Source organism: Sitophilus oryzae, unplaced genomic scaffold (genome assembly GCF_002938485.1).
Source record: "Sitophilus oryzae breed Bouriz unplaced genomic scaffold, Soryzae_2.0 scaffold_1167_pilon_pilon, whole genome shotgun sequence".
NCBI classification, from domain to species: Eukaryota; Metazoa; Arthropoda; class Insecta; order Coleoptera; family Curculionidae; genus Sitophilus; species Sitophilus oryzae.
This window is the reverse complement of record NW_022145801.1, coordinates 2,265,792-2,289,964: the sequence shown is the minus strand read 5'-3', so window position 1 is coordinate 2,289,964 and position 24,173 is coordinate 2,265,792. Positions and strand designations below refer to the sequence as shown.

Sequence of the window (24,173 nt, the reverse complement as noted above, 5' to 3'; positions counted from 1 at the left end):
TTAGACCAATGCCGTCTCTAATAGAACAGTCACGGAGCGAGATTTATGACGTCACGCTAGTTAGATACTACGGATTAATAAATATGTTGTAGAATACATGGAAAACATAATTATTCCTCGTATTTTTGGTTTGAATTTTAAAAATGATATAGTTTACATGAAATATACATAATATACAGCAAATGTTTTACAATATCCAAATAATGAATAGTTGGTGCATAAGATAATGGGTAAAATGTAAAATATATTTTAAATTTTGGGGTTTGAAAATCGATCTAATTTAACAAAAAACATTCAATATCTACTAATAGTGTATTATTATTTGCAATCACAAAATTTATTTATATATTATAATGTTTACTGCAATTAATAAACTAATATAAACTTGTCAAAAGATGACCACATATTTTTTTTAAATTATTATTCTTACCACAAAACTATCTACATTGACTATGGAGTACGATTTCAGCCATATTGTAAAACATTTGCTGCATTTGTATGGTTTATAGTTTATCTGTCAAAATATTTATTACTATAAATAGGTATATATATTGTAGTTATTATCTGTATATTATGTATATTTCATGTAAACTATATCATCTTTAAAATACAAACCAAAAATGCGAGGAATAATTATGTTTTCCATGTATTCTACAACATATTTATTAATCCGTAGTATCTAACTAGCGTGACGTCATAAATCTCGCTCTGAGGCTGTTCTATTAGAGACGGCATTGCGTCAGCATGGCCGCAAGTTGATAACCTAATAAAATTAACACTAGAAAAGCCCGCGGGAACTGTCAAATTCAAAGTTATTCGTTTTACAGACTATACCAATGATCACCCTAGGTTTTAAAACACCCTCTACATAGACTACATATAGTTTATATATAAAATAATGTTATTTCATTAACACAGTTTGATATAATAATGATCCGATACTTTATTTTCCATGTCTTGAAAATTTTGGAAAATACATGAGCATAACTGGAGATTTTCTGTATGTAGGTTGCCTTTTAAGTTTTTACAATCATCGGAACCATTCTATTAGAGGATGGAAGAACTGTTAATGCCGAATGGTATACAACAATTTGTTTGCCAACGATCTTCGATGAAATAGGGAAATATAACAAAAAACGTGGCATCATTCTTCATCACTACAATACCAGCTCCCTTAAAGTGCGTCAAACAACTGAATATTTGAATTAGAAAAATATGAAATTAATGTCTCATTGCCCGTATTCACTCGATTTATTGCCCAATGACTTATTCTTGTATCCCACTGTTAAACAAAAAATGCGCGGACAGCGATTTTCATCATCTCAAGAAGCTGTTGAAGACTTTCAAATGTTTCTACGATATCAGCTTCATAGTGGAAAAAATATTTCCAGAATTGGTTTGAGCGTATGCAAAAATATATAGACCTTAAGGGCCAATATTTCGAAAAGCAAGAAAACACTTCGTTGTTTCTAACTTGTTCGTTTCTGTTTCAATTTATGTAAAAACTTAAAAGGCAACCTATGTATTATTGAGCCAACCATTTGATATATCTAAGGATTAAAATATAGTTTTATAAAATAAAAATAGTACACATTTCTAAAATAAATACGTGTAATATTTTCATTGTTAATAGTAATTTGACTTATTTGTTTTTGAATGTTATCACAACACAACGTAATAAACTATAATTGAGTATAATATACACTACTCAGAACCTAACTAGTTTATAATAATGTTTCTTCAAGCTGAAAATATGTTTTGAGTTGTTTGATAAATATATAACTATGTGAATATTAAATGTCATTTTAATGTTCAAAGCCTTGAAATAAAAACAATTCTATAAAGATTTTTTTACGAGATAATCCGACCCTATTCGGCTTTTAACGTCTTAATTGAGCATTGCCTCTCAATTGATTCTTAACTCTTTGAAGGGCAACATTTGTCAGTAAATAAAAGTGCTAGAGGGGCATGAATTTTTTCATTACTTTTTAATAAAAATATTTAACAGAACTAAGAACAAATATTCAAAATAAACTCTAAAACTATGAAAAACAATTTTTTATATATAAATAATGACGTCATTACGTGGTACATATACAGTACCATTGCCCCAGTATAATTTTACTCGAAAGTGTGGAAGTCCTGGAAGCATGTCTTGTTTGCCCCCAGACAGTGAGGAACTCGACAAACCGAACATATCCAGTTGGTACGAACTTGCTGTTTTGATGTACTGCATTTTGCACATCGCCGCCGAGAATCTCTTTCCGGTTGATGGGAACTTTGGTTGTGCCTAATTTCTAGGGGAATGAATGGCTTAAACTGTTTTTTAGCAACTGTTTCTCCATAGCTATAAGCTTTCCTTTTGTTTTTTATAACCAGGTCTGCAACTAGTCCTTGTGATACGCTTCTTCTAAACTCTTTCATGGATATTTTTGGCGAATGAAGTTCTTTATATAAAACGAAAGCGTTTACTACTGCTGCATCGAGAAAGTATAAGAATATCCTGTGCCAACATTTTTTTGATTTCCTGTTTATTTTGTACAAATTCAGATTTTGATCAAATTTATCAACAAAATTCATGATGGCGTTATAATCTGACAGCGCTTGCGGACAACGAACTTTGGTTGTAGTACCATTCTTTTCTTTCCTATTGACCTCAGTGGTTCCAAAAGGAGAATGAAAATTTGACAGTAAATAGACGCTAAGCTTATCTCTCCATTTAAAAGCTACAATTCTTGATGGATTGCTAAAAACTTCAAATTTTCGATCCGGTTTAAACACCGGCAAAGTTTTTCTCGATGGATTTACGGTACCACAGGCATGAATTAGTTTTTTCTTCAGGTCTTCCAAAAGTTCGGTACTATTGAAGAAGTTGTCGAAATAGACAATGTGCTCTTTATTTTCCAATCCATTGAGCATTTGTTTAATAACTCTGGCACCTAATTGTTTTTCGGCGTCCTCCGCTTTACCGGTATATATATCAAATTTTTGACAGTAGCCATTTTTATTCGCTAAAATCCATACCTTGTATCCTCGTTTAATAGGTTTTCTGGGCATGTACTGTTTGAGCGAGCTTCTCCCTTTGAATTTTATCATTGACTCGTCTATTACAAGTTCCCTACTCAGAGCCATACACCTTTCAAAATTCTCAGCTAACGCAATCAATAATGGTCGCACTTTGTACAATTTATCGTAGTGGGCTTTTTAGGCATTAGCACGTTATTATTGAGATGGAAGTTCGAAAGGAGCCAACTAAAGCGCTTCACAGGCATCAACCCACTTATGTAAGCATCATTTATATCAGGAGAAGTACTCCAGTAGTCCCTATAGCTCGGTAATCGTTTAATTCCCATTAATAAATTTATGCCTAGAAAGGTTTTTATTTCTGAGATTTCGGTAAGTTTTTGTTTGCTGAAAGACTGCTGTGCGTACAAATTTGTCTGGAATACTATGTGGTCAAGCAGACCATCATTAAAAAATAACTTGAAAAGTTTGTACGGAGTAGGATCAACCATTTCTCTCACAACAGGTTTAATTCCGGACTCTGACGTAAAGTTTGAGGGGGGTACTGGTTCAACAAGCTTAGACCAGTCGTTAGAGTTTACGGGTGGTACAGGAAGCAGATTAGTTGCTAAAATAGATAATGGCACGTTATCTTCTGGATCAGTATCAGAATCAGTAAAATTCAAAGCAGGTGTAGTTTGGTCCAACAGTATTTGGTCATCTTCATCTTCCGACTCACTAAATACAGACTCCGGCTCGGAAGGTATTGGCTCCGCGTCGTTATATATATTATTCAATTCATCTTGCAGGTCATCATAACTCCAACCTTTTAGCTTAAATGGTAACGAATCCATATCTTGAATATCTAAAAAATAATGTGGCATAATCAGGATAGAATATTTGCCTAAGCGTGCAACGGTACACTTATAGTACCACAACAAACTACCAAAATAAAACAAAAAAAAATATTTTTTTCTTGTACCAAAATAATATTATTGTTATAAATATCAAATATATTATTATTACAGGAAAGGCACCTATATTTTATTATATTTCACTTTCTTTTCTGTATATTCAGCAGACTTTCACTTGCAACCACCTTAACGCTATGATTTTATCAATAAAACTGATCGCAGAACCGAAACTGCCACGTGCAACAGTTTAAATCAACAAACAGCCGTCAGAGTGCGACCAATATTACGTTGGTCGAGAAAATGCTCCATTGCACAACTAGCTAAAAATGTTTGAAGGGGTGGTACATTTTTTAGACCGGTGCCCCACTAATACATATATTTTCCGGGTACTATTTTTATACCGGTGCCCCTCAAAGAGTTAATAGATTTTTGTGTTTTTATTATATTTTATTAGCCCATCAGATTCATTTTTTGTAAATATTTTTTGCACTGATACAGAAGTTAGACAAACGGCAAATTTTATATTTTACAAGCAAATATAATTCAGGCAACCCCTCCATTTTTAGCCGCAGTGGAGGGTCCCACCTGGACCACTCTTAGTAAATACAAATACAAGCCTTCTATTTCCAACCTCTATAAAATAAATATATAAGTGATACCAATTAAACTTTTAGTTACGTAATCGAGTGCGCGATTTTTAAATTTATTGTTGCCAACCATGGACATATTCGGCGCTGGGCTGACTAACTGGAATTTAAATGTCCCGCTGGGGATTCAGGTGGTAGCTCTGCTGTAAAAAATGTCAAGTTGTCACATTTATGTATTTATTTCCTGACATTGTCATTCGTTTTGACACTTTAGTTTTGTATTACGAGCTTTTGGTTTAAATCAATTGTGTTGTGATACTAAAAATTTTTATTAGCAGAACTTACAGTCGAACATTGTTCTTTTTAGAACCTCTTTTAGTGCGAAGTGTACAAGATAGCTTAATAGCCAATGCAAAAAACTCATCGCAACCTTATTGGAATATTTTGAACGGGAAAGCGGTAGCAATGGCCTTCTATTTTGATTAAGTGCTGTTAAGGAGGTGAGTTTTGTTGATGTAAATAATAATTGTTTATATATTTTTAATTAATTTATTTTTGTTTCCTAAAATATTTTGTTGATGTTTTTCTCCTTCAAAGGCTAAGCTTGCGAGATGGAAAGAATATATCGAAACACATTTTAATGATGACAGACCTTGTTCCCCACCACCGATAGATCACATACTGAATGAAAAGGCTTCAGCAATAACCAAAGACGAAGTTGTTCATTCAATAAAAGCGCAGAAAAGCGGGAAGGCTACCGGCCCCGATAAAATAAACGTTGAAATACTTAAACTCATTGCAGATAACGAAAGCAGAAGTCTAGATTTGGTAACAGCATTATTTAACAAATTATATAGCTCAAGCAAAATACCGTCAGATTGGCTTAAATCAACATTCGTAACCCTGCCAAAGAAACCCAACGCCTCACAATGTGATGACTATCGGATGATAAGCCTTATGTCCCATGTCCCCAAAACCTTTCTTAGGATCATCCACACGCGAATCTACAAGAAGTGCGAAAATCAGTTGGACAACACCCAGTTTAGCTTCAGAAACGGACTCGGAACGCGTGAAGTACTCTTCTCCCTAAATGTAAGGACACAGAGGTGTAGAAACATGAATGTGAATGTATTTGCATGCTTCATAGACTATCGTAAGGCGTTCGACTGTGTTAATCATCAGAAGATGATCAAAATTCTAAGAACAACCGGAGTTGACGAACAAGATCTACGTTTCATATCAGAACTTTATTGGCATCAAACGGCGGTAGTTGAGATGAAGCAGTCAACATCGGAAGATATACAAATCAGACGGGGTGTTCGGCAGGGTTGCGTCTTGTCTCCGCTCCTGTTTAACCTGTACTCGGAGACTATATTTAGAGAAGCACTAGATCGAATCCAGGGCGGAATCAAGTTCAATGGAATCCCAATAAACAATATCAGATATGCCAATGATACGGTTATAATAGCCAATGATATACAAGAACTGCAAAGCGTTATAGATTCCGTAGTCCACTATAGTGAGATGTTTGGATTGCATCTCAATGTCTCCAAGACCAAACTATTGGTCTTTTCTAAGACTCCAATAAATGCACACCTGCGGGTCAAGGGACAAACAATCGAACAAGTGACCTCAATAAAGTATTTAGGAGCTAACATCAATAGTCAGTGCGACCCGAAAAGAGAAATATTTTCAAGAATTGAGCAAGCGAGAAAAATCTTCGTGAGAATGAAATCGTTTTTTACAAGACGAGACCTCAGTGCGGAACTCAGAACTCGAATGGCCAGATGTTACGTCTTCTCTGTATTACTCTATGGATATGAGAGCTGGACACTGGATTCACAGACCAAAAAGAGAATAGAAGCCTTTGAAATGTATGTATACAGATGGATGCTGCGAATCTCATGGGTACAGAGGATCACCAACGATGAAGTACTCCAGTAGATACGAAATACTGCGCCTCATAATAGAGGGCAAAGTGCAAGGGAAAAGATCAGTGGAAGACGCCAGAACTCATGGCTAAAAGATTTGAGGAGATGGTTTGATCGCTCGTCTGCGGAAATCTTCCGGGCTGCAGTTTCCAGAGCCACAATTGCCATTTGGATCGCAAACCTTCGACAGGAGAGGGCGTGATAAGAAGAAGAAAATATTTTGATTAAAAGAAAATATGTAAAAGTGGGCAACGCTGCGCCGGTCAAGCTTAATCACGTGACTAAAAGTTTAACTGGTATGAACTATAGTTGCTAAAGATACCTAATCAACTGACTCTTAATTTCCATATGAAAATTGTCATCATTATGAAAGTAAATCGTTTTTCTGCTACTTTTATTCAAATTATTTCCATAGGTTATTGTTTCTTTCAAAATTATACTAAATGATCCTAAATTGTCCCGTATTAACGGTTATTAGGTAATTTGAATATCATAAAAGACGCGAACAAAGTAATATAACGCGAACAAAGTAATTTGTTTTGTAAGAAAATTTGAATTGTTTCTCTATAGTTTAGAATGGCTGGTATTTGAACTATACCGTATACCGTATTAAAGTTATTACTTCTTGTAATTTACTTGTCACTTTTACGTCTGATGAGAGTAACTGTTTGAAAGCTAAATGGTCTCTTTTTAGATAGTACCGCTTAGGTTACTTACAGTTTTAATACTGGTACCGCAATTCTGTCATCATAATTTTTAAATTCCAAAATATAGTCCAAGAAAAGAGGTCTTCAAATACGAAGTTTTGGTAAAAACTTGAATTTTTTATATAAGTTACTTTGAAAGATTAAAAAATGAAAAGAGAGAAGGGGTGAAATAAATAAAGTGATTTTTTCGAAACTTCGGAGAAACGGAAGGATTAGAAAAAAAAATCCAAATAAAAGTTGTAGAACGTCAGATTTCAGATAAGAATGGTCTCTATACTTTTTTTGCTCAAATAAAAATTAACCGAGATAGAGTGGCTAGAAGCTAAGGCACAGCTTTTATTGAAACAATTTTTTCAAAGTCCTTACCGCTTCTCTGAAATTTGGAAAAATATATTTTTTTAACTTTTATATATATTTTTGACGGGTCAACTTTTGTTTAGCTGAAATCAGTTATTAGAAAAATAAAATTGTCTTTAAAAAGCTACTGTGAACCACGGAAAACAAATTTTCCTGCGGAAATGCGTAATTTCTAAATTTCGCACTTTAGAATAACTGAAATCTGCTATAAAAAAATACATTTTGCGTTTTATTTTTAATATTTTTTTGAACATATAAACACAAAAATTTTCCTGTGGAAATAACCTGTTTTCATTTTCTAAGGAAATTTATTAGACTTTAGAATAGCTGAAATCAGTTATATAAAAAATAAATATATTTTTGCCTTTTAGAAGCATTCACGAATTGAGGAAAATAAAAATTTTCCTGCGGAAATAAACTGTATCCATTTTCTGAGGAAATTTAATAGACTTTAGAACAGCTGAAATCAGTTATATATAAAATAAATATATTTTTGCCTTTTAGAAGCATTTACAGACTCAGGAAAATAAAAAATTTCCTGCGGAAATGCTTGATTTTCATTTTCCATTTATTCCTTATTATATTACCGGATCTTGTAAAGTATAAGTACCTACGAATTTAACATTTTTTTTGACAGAAAGTCCTATGCGTATAGAACAGTTTAAAAGAAAAAAATTCTTGGATGAAGCACTTTTGAATCAAAAAAATAATTTAAAAGTGTCTAAAATGCTAACCAATCTAATAATAAATCTAATAATACTTTTACAAAATCACAGTTAATTATTAAAATATAAAAACCACAGCTTAACACCCTCCACAAAGAAAAGCTAACCGAAGCAACCCAAATTCTAACCAATCTAATAATATTTTTGCAAAATCACAGTTAATTATTAAAATATAAAAACCACAGCTTAACACCCTCCACAAAGAAAAGCTAACCGAAGCAACCCAAATTCTAACCAATCTAATAATATTTTTGCAAAATCACAGTTAATTATTAAAATATAAAAACCACAGCTTAACACCCTCCATAAAGAAAAGCTAACCGAAGCAACCCAAATTTTAACCAATCTAATAATATTTTTGCAAAATCACAGTTAATTATTAAAATATAAAAACCACAGCTTAACACCCTCCACAAAGAAAAGCTTACCGAAGCAACCCAAATTCTAACCAATCTAATAATATTTTTGCAAAATCACAGTTAATTATTAAAATATAAAAACCACAGCTTAACACCCTCCACAAAGAAAAGCTAACCGAAGCAACCCAAATTCTAACCAGTCTAATAATATTTTTGCAAAATCACAGTTAATTATTAAAATATAAAAACCACAGCTTAACACCCTCCACAAAGAAAAGCTAACCGAAGCAACCCAAATTCTAACCAATCTAATAATATTTTTGCAAAATCACAGTTAATTATTAAAATATAAAAACCACAGCTTAACACCCTCCACAAAGAAAAGCTAACCAAAGCAACCCAAATGCTAACCAATCTAATATTTTTGCAAAATCACAGTTAATTATTAAAATATAAAAGAAAAACTGCATGATCCAATGATTTTTCGCTTTGAATCAGCCCTATTTACGTAAAGCTTCAATAAAAAACAAGAATAAGTGCAACATTCCGAGGTACTTATAGTTTACAAGAACCTATATTATCTATTCTACAAGAATTGTTATTCCTCCGAAAGATGTTTTACCCCACCCAGCACCCCTCTTCGCTCCCGGATCCCGTAAGCTTCTAAACTGAAAAATGTATGAAAAACAAAGTGCACAAAATGACATTGACACATTTCCGCAGGGATTTTTTGGTATTTCTTTGCTCGTAAAGGCTCGTATAAAACAAATATAAGTTCATTTTTCATGTAACTGATTTCGGTTATTCTTAAGTCAAAGCATTTTTTTATGTAAAATAAAAATAAAAAAGTTCCGCAGACACTCTTTTGTGTTTTTATGTTTAGAAAAATGTCTAAAACACACCCCGAAGACTAGTTTTGATGTAACAGATTTCGGCTATACTAAAGTCCGAAAAATTAAAATGACGCATTACCGCAGGAAAATTTTTGTATATTTGTACTCCTAACGCCTTCTAGAACGCATATATAAAGTCATTTTTTCAGCTAACAGATTTCAGCTAAACGAAAGTTCAGCCTTTTTCACCCCTTCAACCCCTTTTCGGGGGTGAATTTAAAAAATATTTTACAGTTCGGTTTTCGATCTTTCAAAGTAACATATAAAAAATTCAAGTTTTTACCAAAACTACGCGTTTGAAGGCATAGGCCTTAGGAATTTCTTGGACTAACAGGATGTACATTTTTCTACACATGAATTCTTCCTATTTGACACAATGAGTGGTATTAATGAGCCTTGTTTGGCCTTTTCATCTGCCTTTTTGTTACCCTTGTTACCCTCGTGCCTTGGTACCCAGGTTAATGTAACATGTGTTTAGAGCACACAAAAAATCCAAACATTTGTGTTTACCTTTGTAAATATAACTGCTTGGAAGTGGTTAAAACTTGATTTTGAATAGGTTTTTATCAGTTTTAAGTAAAATTTTCTAAAAAGTTGTTTACCATTACCAATAATTTTGAATTATTGAATTAAATTATCTAAATATTAAAATTTTACAAGGTTAGATATAATCTATTTGTGTGAAAAATTATGTCATTCAAGCACAGCAATTATGCCGGATATTTTATGAAATTCCTTCTATTATCTGAATAATTCTTATCATTATTGCAATGTTTTTTATCAATAGAATTGGAAAAACATTGTGTGAAATTATTGACCCAGTTATTGCTGCACAATTCGTGACTCATTTTCCGTTTATGCAAATGGAAATATTAGAGATTGATGTAAAGTTTAAATCGCAACTCAACTTTGAAAAACAACGCCAAGGCAAACGGTCGATGTGTTGCAAAATAACTTTCCCTGAGCCGAGAAGAGAATAATAAGATCATTGAGATATTAGTTTTGCAGTTACGAGGTATACAATAATTAATTTTGTTAGTTCCCAACAAGCAAAAAAAAAGAGTTATTTTATAATTCCGATGTTCTGGGACTATTTTATTTTATTAGTATCTATTTTATTAATACTTTAATCTACGACAATGTCATTATGACACATTTAATACTGTCATTTGGATGTCATTATGACTTTCATAATAGCGCTAGTGCTAATATGGGAATTACGTAGTTTATTCATCCTCGTAACCCCTAGCACTTTTCGTAGGTATTTCATTTCTACTGCTTGTATTAAGCTTTCTTGTCTCTTGGTGAGAACCCAACTCTCACTACCGAATGTTAATATTGGTACGAATACTGAATTAAACACGCTGATTTTGGTCTTCAATGATACCTCTTTTTTACCTAGAAATGTGTTCTTTATGCTATGGTATAGATTTGCAGCGCTTTGGACTCTTGGTTTTGATGTCCCTGGCTTTCTATTTGGACTCCCAGATATTTGAAAGAATTTACCTGCTCTATTATTTGATCATTTATTTCTATGTTAACCATTTCTTCACTCTTTCCGCTAATCATTATTTTTGTTTTGTTCTCATTTATTTTAAGGTTTTTGGAAGATAATTTGTTGTTCCATGTATTGAGATTTCTTTTAAGTTCCGTTTCGTTCCTAGCAAATATAACGATGTCGTCAGCGAAAGCGCATTCATTGATCCACACAGGCTGCATATTTTGGTACCCTACAAGAAGTTTAGATGCCTTTCGTCTGGTTTCTTTCGTTACATCATCCATAACTAAATTGAATAAAATTGGGCTTAGGACACCTCCCTGTCGAACACCTTCACGAATTGAAAACTCTTTTGAATGCATATTATCGGTCCTTACATAGCTTCTAGTGTCGGAATAAAAACTCATTATTGCTCTTCTTAAGTTTTGGTCAATGTTTTTATTTATTAGGGTTTTCTGAACTTCAGATCTTGGAAGTCTGTCAAAGGCTTTTTCAAGATCAAGAAAGGCTTGGTAAACTTGGACATTTGTATTTCTAATTTTTTCCGTTATTTGTTTAATTATAAATATATGACCGTGTATACTACGGCCCTTCCTAAATCCACTCTGCGATTCCTCAAGTTAGTTGTCAATTTGATTTACGAGTTTTGCTTCCAGTATTCGCTCATAAACTTTAGAGGCAATGCTAAGAAGTGTGATTCCTCGATAATTATTACAATCCCTTTTATTACCCTTTTTAAAGATTGGTACGATGACCCCTATTTTCCAATCATTTGGGATTTTTCCTTCTTTCCACGCTAAAGTACAAATCTTTGTTAGTATTTCTTCTCCCTTTTCTCCCATGTTTTTCAGCATTTCTGCGGTGATGCCGTCATGTCCCGCCGCCTTTCCTTTTTTAAGTTTCTGTATGGTGCAATGGACGTCCTCTAACTCTATCATATCTTCCTCTTGAGATGTGGCCCTACTTTCCACGACTAAATTTTCCTGATCACTCTGCCCTTCAAAAAGATCCTCAAAATATTGTTTCCATCTCTTAATAATGTCTTCTTCATTCATTAGTAATATTCCATTCTTATCGTTTATTTGTTTCATCGGTGGGTCTTTGTTATTGCATCGAAGATTTTTAAGGACTTTGTAAAATAGCTTTTTATTTGCGTGGAAATCGTGTTCAATTTTTCGACCGAATTCTTCCAATGACTTTTTCTTTGATAACATTACAAGTTGCTTCACTCTTTCTCTATGTTTCTTATATACTTCATATTTATCCATGTTTCTGCCACATAAATAGTTTTTCCATGCCGCTTTTTTCATTTTAATATCATGTTTGATGTCGTCATTCCACCAAGCGGTTTGTCTTTTGCTTTTGTTAATTTTCGTTGTTCCACAGATTTCTTTCCCTGTATAAATTTAAAATTTTCCCACATTATTTCTAGATTTTGTTCCTCATTGACTGGTTGAGTTTCAATTAGCTCTTGTATTCTTTTCCTATAACTCATGGCAGTATTCCTGTTGTTCAATCTATACGACCTGACTACTTCTCTTGTTACGCTGCTCCGTGGTCTCTCTATTTGATCTGGTTTTTGAAAGCCTAGTTAGCCGGTTTTTGCTAAGACCAGGTAGTGATCGCTGTTTATTTCGGGGCCTCTTTTAACTCGTACGTCTTTTATATATCGCCTTAATCGTTTACATACTAATACGTAGTCAATTATGGATTTTTCATTTCGACTTTTAACTTCTCTCGTGTACTGATGGATTTCTTTGTGTCTGAAAAAGGTGTTCATGATTAATAAATAATTCTGTATACAGAACTCTATAATTCTAGTCCCGTTGTTATTTCTTATAGCCTCTCCATTTTTTCCTATGTCATCGCCGCTTTCATAATCCTGAATACCAACCCTTCCATTTAGATCCCCCAGAACAATAATATCTCCGTTTAAACTGTCTACAACTTCCGTAACTTCATCCCAAAACTTGTATTTTAGTTCAGCTTTTTCATCTTCATTTGGGCCATACAGTATTAATATGTGTATCGTGTTCTTGTCTTCAAGCCTTAATTGTACCATAATGAATATTCCTGATATAGTATCCCATTTAGTTACAAATTTAGCTAAGGTACTTTTTATAATACAACCAACTCCGGCCTGTGCCCTTTTCTCATTCTGGACCCCACTCAAAATCATTATATGTCCATTTTGTAATTCAACTGTTTGTTTTCCTTTCTTTTTAGTTTCAGTTATAGCTAGTATGTCTAGGTCAATGTTTTCAAATTCTTTAATTAGTTCGCCCTCTTTGTCATTTATCGACCGAATGTTCCATGTACCAAATGTTAGCCCTTTTCCATTTAAGTTTCCTTTCAATGTCCGTTTAATGCCAAGTTCCATGTCCGATAATCCTGCTCCGTGTAATCCATTGGTTAGTTCTAGTTTTTTGAAGTTCGCGTAATCTTTTTCAGTTGTTCGCCAAATTTATCATTTTCCGGTGATCTCATATCGGGTTTTCTCTTCTTGTCGGCGTTATTATATTGGCTAGTTGACTCCCTATTTATTATGTTGCTTGCATCATATACCTCATCGTTTATAATTAGTTTGTTGTATCTAAGTTGTGCTTTTTCGCCATTTTTCCATGCTTCTTTCATTTCGGACACCAGAATTTTTCTTTCTTCTTGTATTTCCTTTGGGTAATCCTCATCAATCCATATGTTAGATCCTCTTAATCCTTTAGTTTTTCCTAGTATTTCGAATTTCTTATTTGTAGTTGTCAGTTGTAGTAATACTGGTCTCGGTTTACCTGGGATTTGTTTGCCTATTCTTCTTACCTGGTCTACATCAAATTCTGGTTTAATAGGCACTCCCAAGGATTCACAAATTTTAATTGTCTTGTGTTTGGTTAGTTCGAAGTCCTCTTTTTCATCATCCATAATACCTTTAAAAATCAGATTTTTCTTTCTAATCTCCCTTTCCAAATTGGCAATCTTCATTCCTTGAGCTTTAATTTCTGTCTTCATCGCCGCATTTTCTAGCTTAGTATCTCTCAGCTCCTTTATAACATCGGATAGTTTACCATCCATTACTTGCATATTTTCTCTAATAAAATCGAACATTTCTTTTATTTCGTTCATATCGGATTGTTTTTGTTTTTGCTCAATATTATTTTCCTTTTAATTATAGAGATTGCGAAAAGAACAGACTCTCCTCAACGGATCGGAAGTCCCTTGCTCTTATCAATCCCCAAATATCCTGTTCTCAGCACAAGCTGGCAACAGCACAAACAATTTTAACGAGAAACCGCTAAATACCTTAATTCTCTTATCAGTTAGATTTAGATTCCTGAAATTTCTTTATACGTTTTTGCTACTATTTATATTTAATTCTAGATTTTTTACCTCAGCATCGAATTGTAAACATGTAATTTCACTATACAAATAAAAAGTTCAAATTATTTTTCACTACAACTCGCGATGACTACAACTTTTGATTTTTAAATGGCACCCTCGGTATTTTTCCATTTTATTCAGTAGAAAATGACACCCTGAATAGAATGACATATCATATATCAACTTTTGATAGTTTCGCTATATTTTACACAGTATTTTAAATTTCAATCTAGAGTGCCATGGCTGTGCTAAAAACACTAATTTGTAATCAAGGAGCCTTGGAAAAATAGATTTGATCGTCTAATGTTTTTCGTGTCTTATGCTGGCCGGTTAAAAGATGCCCAAATCGTATTTTTAATAATATCTCAATTTTTTCAAATGGAACGAGGGTGGCTCATTAGCATATTTAGAAAGGGCATTTTTTACGAGTAATTTGGTACCACACACTTGGTTGCACAGTCAAATTGTCGTTAGGAACCGCACGTTACAATTTCAAATAAACTATATGAGAAAATGCCAAAAGTTGACATATGATATGTCATTCTACTCAGATTGTTTAGATCATTTTCTAAGGAATGAAATAGAAAAAAAGGGGTGCCATTGAGGGTGCCATTTAAGAATCAAAAGTTGTAGTCATTTCCGGTGAAACAGGAAGTGATCAAAACAATTGAATACGTTAATCTCAATCATGTGTCATATACTAGGTCTAAAATAACCGAGTAATTTTAGACACACATACCAAATCTCGTTTTTTTTCTGAAAAAATAAAGAAATTATAGGGATGAGCCACTTTTGAGACGCACCACGTATATGAAACTACAGAGTTTTAAAATGTGCGTACTGTTTTTCTCATTTTCTATAAAGAAATGGAATAATACTTGGAAGTAAGAAGAACTTTTAGGAATACTGGGTATTATTTTCTTAAGATTTTTTCTCAACTTTAAAATGAAATTTCAACACATTATTTATAATTATGGATGCTGAATTATATGAATAAAATTAAATAGTATTATTTCATGGGAATCGTTTCCTATAAATAAATAGTCATAAATTAAAACATATTTTTTTCTACTTATAATTATAAATGGTAATACTTGTAATGTAAATTAATTCACATAAATTCGCTAAGGTAGCGGAATGTAAAGATTACACAAGTGCAACATTAAAACTGGTTTAACGATTATGTTAGCATTGTGTGTCGTGTTATAAATAAAACATATAAAATAGACGATAACATTTTCTTTAAAACAGTGGTTGTTTTTAGTAGTTTACCTAAATAAGTTAAAATTTACGAGATACAAAATAATACAAACTAGTTTAAAAGTCATGTGTCATAACTTAATAATTGATACTATTTGTATGAGAATAAGAATCAATTTTCTTTTACATTACTAAAAGGCGTTCTGTTATATCAAGGGTTATATAGGGTTGTTCACCACATACGACACGGAGTATTGTAGCTAAACGATTAAATTTTTACAAATTTCAAGTTTTGGGTTCGATGAAGGACTATTAGAGGTACAATTTAAAAATAATTTACAAGATACAGAGTGTCCCAAATAAGTAAAAATATCAAAGTTGTATTTTTTTAAATGGAACAACCTGTATATTATTACATTTTTAGTTTCTACGATTAAAATAAAGGTAAATTTGATTAAGGTTTATTACACTTAAACCTTGCCGTTTTTGAAATATTTTCAATTTTGTGAAATTGCAGTAAACATTTTAAGGCTTTATTTCTCCAAGGGTATCAAAGTTTTTAATACTAAATATTTACTGAAGTTTATTTATTGATCAGTTATTGTGTTGCAATAATAAAAATAATACTACCTTATACAGAGTGTCTAAAAATTTATTTTAAATAATTTATAGCTTTAAACGCCAATAACTTGTTTAATTTAAATGGAACGCCCTGTATATTTTAGGAGAATCAGATGCACAATTTAATTGTCTATCAAATTGTATTATACTATTTTTACCTATCCCTTCAAGTTTTCGTAGAAATTTTGACAGTTTAACAGGCGTTTAACGCCTTGGGAGTAATAAGGTACAGCTTGGCATACTAGAGCCGTTCGGTATACAAGGATGGTAATGTGGCTAGCACTACGCTTCAACCGCCTATTATTACCTCAGGATTGTGAATCCCAAGTACTCATTTAAGGCTGAGTCGGCCTAGGTACCCAAACTGTTTTTATTTTAATAAAAATAGTCAGCTGATATAATGCCGTGGGTGGGAATCGAACCCACTACCTTGAGATTGGTAGACGAGAGCCTGTACCTCTACGCCACAGGGCACCTTTTTCGAAAATATCGCAATGCATTTTCTAATAATTTAGACCTCATTCATCAATATACCCATGGAATATTGACATTTTATTATTGACACCCATAGAATATTGACATCATATATTGACATTCTAGTAATATTATCGTTTTGCTAAAAACAATAATGTTGTATGCAAAAAGAAAACTATTTAAATCTTTATAAAAGAGTATACCATTAATTAAATATAGCACCATTATTTCCGCCCATATACTAATTAAATATATACTTAATTGTATTCGTTAATAAATTATTCTAAATAAATGTGGATTTGAGTCAGAAATCAATATAATAATAAGTTATCAAAATTAAAGTCTCCGTTGTTATAAATAAGCATTTATTAAAAAATGAAATATCATTTTTAAGGTGTTACTTTTTATCACACTGTCTAATACCCATACAAAATTCAGTTTTTTTAGTATTTGGAACAATTATTATTAATCAATGCAGTCAGTTAATGTAGTTTGAATACTGGAATCATATTAATTCCAGTATTCAAACTACATTAACTGACTGACTCCAGTCCTTTTTAACAAATATTTAAACAGTTTTTTTTTATTTTTTAATGAAATAAACGAATTATATCCACAATATTAGTATCTGTACTCTTTAAAAATTTGGTACATCTTTAAAAATAATCTAAAATGTCAATATTCCATGGGTATATTGATAAATAAGTTCTAAATTACAAGAAAATGCATTTTCTACGGAAACTTAAAGAGATAGGTAAAAAATGGTATAATATAATTTGATAGACAATTAAATTATGCATCTGATTCTAGTAAAATATACAGGGTGTTCTATTTAAATTAAACAAGTTATTGCCGTTTGAAGGTAATAATTATTTAAAATAAATTTTTAGACACTCTGTATAAGGTAGTATTATTTTTATTATTGCAACACAATAACTGATCAATAAATAAACTTCAGTAAATATTTAGTATTAAAAACTTTGGTACCCTTGGAGGAATGAAGCCTTAAAGTTTTTACTGCAATTTCACAAAATTGAAAATATTTCAAAAACGGTAAGGTTTAAGTATAATAAACCTTAATCAAATTTACCTTTATTTTAATCGTAGAAACTAAAAATGCAATAATATACAGGGTGTTCCATTTAAAAAAATACAACTTTGATATTTTTTACTTATTTGGGACACTCGGTATTTTGTAAAATTATTTTTAAATTGTACCTCTAATAGTCCTTCATCGAATCCAAGACTTACAATTTGTAAAAATCTCATCGTTTAGCTAGAATACTCCGTGTCGTATGTGGTGAACAACCCTGTATATGTATATTAAAATATTATTTGAATTCATTATATCCGCCAAGTCGAGCACAGCCGTACCATACTTTTCCCGAAGGTATAGCGGCACTTTTGACCACCCTGTAATTTCATTGTGGATAAAGCAAGAATATTAATTTTCACTACACTTAAAGACATACTACAGCTGGCTAGGTGACCAAAATATCTAGTAATTATATATTAGTATAGATTATCCCTCATAGTTTATGAATTATCGCTTGTCAAATTTCTTTAATTTCGACATTGACTCACCGACAGATCATCAAAATTCTAAGCTACTTCTAGATGTCTCACAAACTCCACATTTAGAATTTAGGTAGCTTTAAGCTTATAACCAACGGAAAAAATGAAAAATCTCGAAATATCCTTATGGATTAAAAGTTAGCTGTCTAGCCGCTACCGGTAACTGGTTTTTCAGCCGAGAAAGAGGTAGAAAGCTAGAATTAATCGGAGCGGTCTCTTCTGATTTTATTTATATATCAATGTACTAACAATAATTCAAGGATTATGCATTTTTTCTAGTCAGATTTTAATTTGTAATAAAGTCCCTTGACAAAACGTCCATAGCGTTTAACGCCTTGGGAGTAATAAGGTACAGCTTGGCATACTAGAGCCGTTCGGTATACAAGGATGGTAATGTGGCTAGCACTACGCTTCAACCGCCTATTATTACCTCAGGATTGTGAATCCCAAGTACTCATTTAAGGCTGAGTCGGCCTAGATACCCAAACTATTTTTATTTTAATAAAAATAGTCAGCTGATATAATGCCGTGGGTGGGAATCGAACCCACTACCTTGAGATTGGTAGACGAGAGCCTGTACCTCTACGCCACAGGGCACCTTTTTCAAAAATATCGATGTAAAATATCGTAAGAAAAATATCGATAGTTGACAATAGTAGAACGTCAATGTTTTGCTAGAAACATCGATATATAGTTTGCATCCCTAGACAGGGAAGACTACCAAATCTTCTTTGAAACATTTTTTATCGTCATTTGACAAATTTGTATAGTTTTAACCCAAGTATCTATTAAGCAGAAAAAACAGTTATTTTTGTTTATAGATGTTTGTTTTAGTAGCCACATACCGAGTACTGTTGTATTCATTCTATAACAAATAGAAATCTTAAACAATACCTTTTAAAGCCTTGTTCGATTAAAATCCATCTGACATTGATAAATAATGGCTATAAATTATCTTCTTCATGATAGAGAATATATTATCGTATTCGTTACACGTATTTACAATATTGAGGCTAAATGACTATATTATATTGTTGTAAATAAATTAGCTTCTATTTTCTGAGATACGAAAAGAAATTTTTAAAACCTCCGAAATTTGGTACGATGAATGTTAAAAAATTATAATAAAATACGTACACTATAAAACAGGATATACAGTACACTATAAATACGGGTACAACCAAACAAACATATAAATAGCAGGGGTAAAAATGTATATACGATTGTATTTATAAAGAAAATTAAAAATAGTCGACAGAATAATTATTAGTAGTACATGTAGCTGAATATATTAGTGAATGTAATTTCAATGCAGTTATTATACATAGTCACATATTATTTTTGAAAGAAATGTTTGGAATGACTACTGCAGATTTAAAATAGGGCATTTCAGTCTACCCGAATTTAAATTTAAAGAATAAATAAGTATTCTTATTAATGAAATACACTATTTCTTTAAAAATATTTTGTTAGATGTACTAATCCTAATAAATGAAAGATTCGATGTTGAATACATAATTAATAAACACCTTTTTTAATTGAAAGAGATTGTTGTAAAGACAATATTATATTATATTTACAATTTCACAAGATCAGTTACTGTAATTCAACCTATTTGTACAATGTCAGTTACTGTAATTTGAAACCTATATACATATGGCACTGAAATATTAGTACATGAATTATTTTTCCAAGGACTTGTTTTTTTCAAACAATATAATATTACCAGTAGTTATAATTGCCAATTCACAAAAAAATTACTTGACGACACCCAAAAATTACCCTTTTTAGGCTACCAAATAGTCAACCTAAGGTTGTAAATTATTATTTGAAATCGTCAATCTAAGGTTGCAAGTTGCAAATTACTTGTTACACTCAGATACAAAAAAACGCAACGGAGCAATTTTTAGTCAAATTTAAAGTGTTATATTTTTGCTCTAATTTAATTCGTAAACTCAATTTTTTATAAACTTTAGTATTTGGCATATTATACAGGGTTAATCGAGGGGTTGTTTTTTTTACCTTAACTTTAAAACACCTTGTGCAATAAAATTTCTTTTGTAAATTTTTCTAAGATATAATTGTACGATCAGAACCACGACTTCTGAGCATTTTCTTTTTTGATTCATGTCAATATATGTTAATTTTTAAGAGTGAAATGAACTGATCACGATGAATTTGAAATTTTTTCAATTATCATTACATTTTGATGCAATTTTTTAATACGACGAGATGGTTTTGGTGACTATTGTTTTAACATCATATTATGCTGCATTAGATATTTTATACTAAATTAAAAAAAACGTTAAAAACTAACGATACAGTCCGGGTTTTAATAAACGTTAATAACGATAACAAACCTAACGATATTAAAGAAAAAATCTGTAATACTCAAGTATAGAAACTGTAAAAAATGTAAAAAATTCCATAATACTTTGTATTGTCTCCCTTGGCTGATATAACTGCCTGTATACATCTGTTCATGACGTCATTGAGGCTGCATATTATATCATATTGCCTTATGTTTTCTCATTCTTCTTTAAGGACCAAGGGAAGTTCATTTAATGAAGCTGGTTTCGCTTCGCGACCTCTACCCCCCTACCAAGCATTTCCCAAACGTCGAACATGATGGGCAGTTTATAGTAGTATATAGTTCACAATAATCACCAAAGCCGCTTTGTCATATTAAAAAATAACTTCAAAAAGAACTGATAATTGAAATAATTGCAAATTGTTGGTGGCAAATTTATTTCGCTCTTAAAAATTAACCAAGTCATGTATTGACATGATCCAAAAAATAAAATGCCGAGGAGAAACGGTTCTGAAAGTTAGTGTAAAAAACAACCCCTTTGTATAATATGCTAAATACTAAAGTAAGTTGATATAATTATATAGAGCTTGCTAAAAAATTCATGAAATAGGGTTAAAAATATCAAAAATATAACATTTTAAAATTTGACTAAAATTTTCTCCGTTGCGTTTTTTTGCATCTGAGTGTATATTAATCTCAATAGCTTTATTTTTCTTGAAGATATTCGCTTTTGAACAAGACAGTAACGATTTATAGCAATTTTTGCATTAAAAGCTGCTCTTTGCTTTTGATCCTCATCAGAATTCCTCCTGAGAATTGCTCACTTTGTTATATTACTGTCACTGTGTCTAAAGGCATATTATTGTTTTTTGTCGGCGGTTGCTCTAGCAGAGATGTTCTTAAGTCCAGAAGTTGATTCCTACCTTGTTCAATTTAACAATTCAAGCAACAATAAGGACAATAAATAACTGTTAGGGAGTAGAATGGAATATGAAAGTTTGCTCTACGAAAATTCACTACTATAATATCTAGAAGTAAATATACACAAAATATTTCTTCTACAAACCCTCCTCCTAGGGATAAATAATAATTTATGGAGTATTAGGGCTCTTAAAATTCTTACATTGACGTCTTATGTTTCAAATTGAAAAATTAAAAAAGGGAGTATATTAAGAAAATCGACAATTAAAAATTTTGATCTTAAACATGGCAAAACTATTAATTCTAGAAAAATAGTTTAGATGGGACCATTGTAGGACTCTATCCACTATTTCACTATTTATTATTTTTTAGATATATTTATTTTTTCAGATTTTGCAAAATATCGACTTTGGCTCGATTTCTAAAACCGCCCACCCTCTATTCAACCATACATAAATGTAAAAAACAAGGTTTCAGAATTATTTTGAGGCAAAAATTGGATTGCATTGAAATACTTTTATTTTGATAATTTTCAGAATTGCTCAGATTGTTTATTTTCAGACAAATATATATTAAAAAAGTTATATTTCTGGGTATACAAAGTTTGTCATAAATTCATATATACAGGATAAAAAAATAAAAAATGTTTTTAAATTTTCCGATTTTTTTAATTACATAATTACCTATAATGCTAGTATAATTTATTAGCTAGTATAATTTTATTAGCCAAATTTCAACCAATGGTATGAACTGGTTTTGTTGACAATATTTTTATTTTGGTTCACTCTGTATAACGAAATAATTTTGCAACGAGGTACCAAATCGAAAAATTTTGTACAGAAAGACATACCGAGTGTTGCATCGTCGTTGGAATCAGAAAATCTCATTCAAATTTTGAACTATCCAAATATATACCTCCCTATTGGTTAATTTAAGTAGTAAATAGGGTTTTAAAAGGTCTACGGATCTTGAATACATGTGTCAAATTTGAACAATTTTGGAAAAGCCGATATTAACTAATTTAATAAAAACCTGCATTTTTAAATTAAAACTGAATTTGTAACAATGTGAAATCAGAAAAATGCCAACATACTTTACGTTGTCTACCTATATATTTATGAATTTATCATTGTCAATTGGGGGGCTTAGAATAAAAGGGATACAAATGACATTTTGTTCTAAATGGACTTAAGTACAGATTTAGACACTTTAGATACCAATTTATTTAGTATTAAAGGAAATTAAGTAAATTCTACCCTCTACTCTACTTAGTGCCACTGTAGAATTTACTTAATCCCATTTTACACTACATAAATTGGTACCTAAATTATCTAAATCTGCATTTAGAAAAAAATCACTTGTATCCCTTTTGTTCTAAGCTTCTCAATTGTAATTTGTCGTGCTGTCTACACTATTACATTTCAATACCTGCATTTTGCAACGAAAAACTTGTTAGAATTAGGCAAAAGCCTACCAATATAGAAAATACAATTTGGCATTCACAAAATCATAGGTTGACAACTTAAGGTATGTTGGCATTTTCTGGTTGTGCATTTTTACATAGTTTCGATTTAAAAATTGATGCAGGTTTTCTTAAATTAGCTAAAATCGACTTGTCCAAAATTGTTCAAATTTGGCAAGTGTATTCAGCATACGCAGATCTTTAAAAAACTTATTTTCCATTTTACTGTAAAATTAACAGGGTGTCAATATTTGGAAAGTTTAAATTTTGCATGCGATTTCCTATGATTCCAACGTCAAACTAAACAAAATACCACCCGGTATTTATAAATGACGGGTCTCCTAAGTTTTTTGTTTTTTGTATTGTTTTCTGTTGAGTTTTTTATTGTCTAAAATTAAACATTCTTTTAAATAAAGATGAGAGATCAAAAACGTACCAAAACTATATTTCAAATTTAATTTATACTTTTTTTTTCATTAATACACAATACCTTTTCAATGAAATCACTGATATATTCTACAATGAAGTAATGAATATCCACATATCCCCTTACAGCATGTTTGTTTATAACCAGAACCAAACCAAAACGCGTTCTCTAGCAATCGGTACTTTTCGCTTTTATAGGTTAAGTTTTCAGTGAGCCGACATTTTCAGTGGTACCGTACGTTTGGAGGCCGCGAATAAAACTGAAGACATAAAGGTATTCGGGTTGTTGGGTCTGGGTTAATCCTGCTGGTCGACGGTGTGAGTTGGTGTGAGTGTGTGTACCATTGGTACTGGTAACGATACGATTTTGTTATCGTTTGGACGGTGGTACTTGGTTGTGGCGTGCGCGTTGGTTCCCTGAACAATTGCCATTGGTTACATCATCGAGGTGACTCAATTTTATATGTATTATCGGTTTGTGATATTATTGGTATTGAACGATTTTGCGAAATTTCATGAATATTGATTGGTGGCTTTTTATATTGCTACTGAAATTGCGAGATATGAAAAATGTTTGTTCAGTATTCTTAAAATTTACAAGCTTTTAGTCACCAAACTTCTGATTCGTACATAAGTATAACATTTAAATTCTTTAAAAATAATACATACACTATACATACACTACCTTGAAAAAAAATCTGCCTCAATTTTATTTCAATTTTGATATTTTATCATTTTTTTCATTTTTTATCCGATTTTCATGATATTTTACTAGTTTTTAGACGGATTAACTGTTATTGATTTTTTAGTAACATTTTTTCTTTAGGTCAATAATAT

The 24,173-nt window shown here is 31.6% G+C and overlaps 4 protein-coding genes across 4 annotated transcripts in view; all 4 read right to left on the bottom strand.

Moving 5' to 3' along the window:
- The window catches only part of LOC115888550 (glutathione hydrolase 1 proenzyme-like), a 138,314-nt gene extending 114,547 nt beyond the window's left edge, over window positions 1-23,767 (bottom strand). Inside the window, exon 1 of the mRNA XM_030908321.1 lies at window positions 23,401-23,767. The gene's annotated coding sequence lies outside the window, so the exon portion shown is untranslated. The remainder of the gene's footprint in view (window positions 1-23,400) is intronic.
- On the bottom strand, window positions 2,122-3,132 carry LOC115888101 (piggyBac transposable element-derived protein 4-like). The gene has a single exon (XM_030907677.1). It carries the CDS (start codon window positions 3,130-3,132, stop codon window positions 2,122-2,124), a length of 1,011 nt encoding a protein of 336 aa, XP_030763537.1.
- On the bottom strand, window positions 12,566-13,354 carry LOC115888082 (craniofacial development protein 2-like). Its single transcript, XM_030907660.1, has one exon. It carries the CDS (start codon window positions 13,352-13,354, stop codon window positions 12,566-12,568), a length of 789 nt encoding a protein of 262 aa, XP_030763520.1.
- Window positions 13,393-14,091, bottom strand: LOC115888075. The gene has a single exon (XM_030907649.1). It carries the CDS (start codon window positions 14,089-14,091, stop codon window positions 13,393-13,395), a length of 699 nt encoding a protein of 232 aa, XP_030763509.1.
- Window positions 23,768-24,173: the final 406 nt, after the last annotated feature.

What these genes read in the sequence shown, in the direction of transcription:
- LOC115888101 (XM_030907677.1), bottom strand. Translation starts at nt 3,132, where the DNA reads ATGGCTCTGAGTAGGGAACTTGTAATAGACGAGTCAATGATAAAATTC.
- LOC115888082 (XM_030907660.1), bottom strand. Translation starts at nt 13,354, where the DNA reads ATGGAACTTGGCATTAAACGGACATTGAAAGGAAACTTAAATGGAAAA.
- LOC115888075 (XM_030907649.1), bottom strand. Translation starts at nt 14,091, where the DNA reads ATGAACGAAATAAAAGAAATGTTCGATTTTATTAGAGAAAATATGCAA.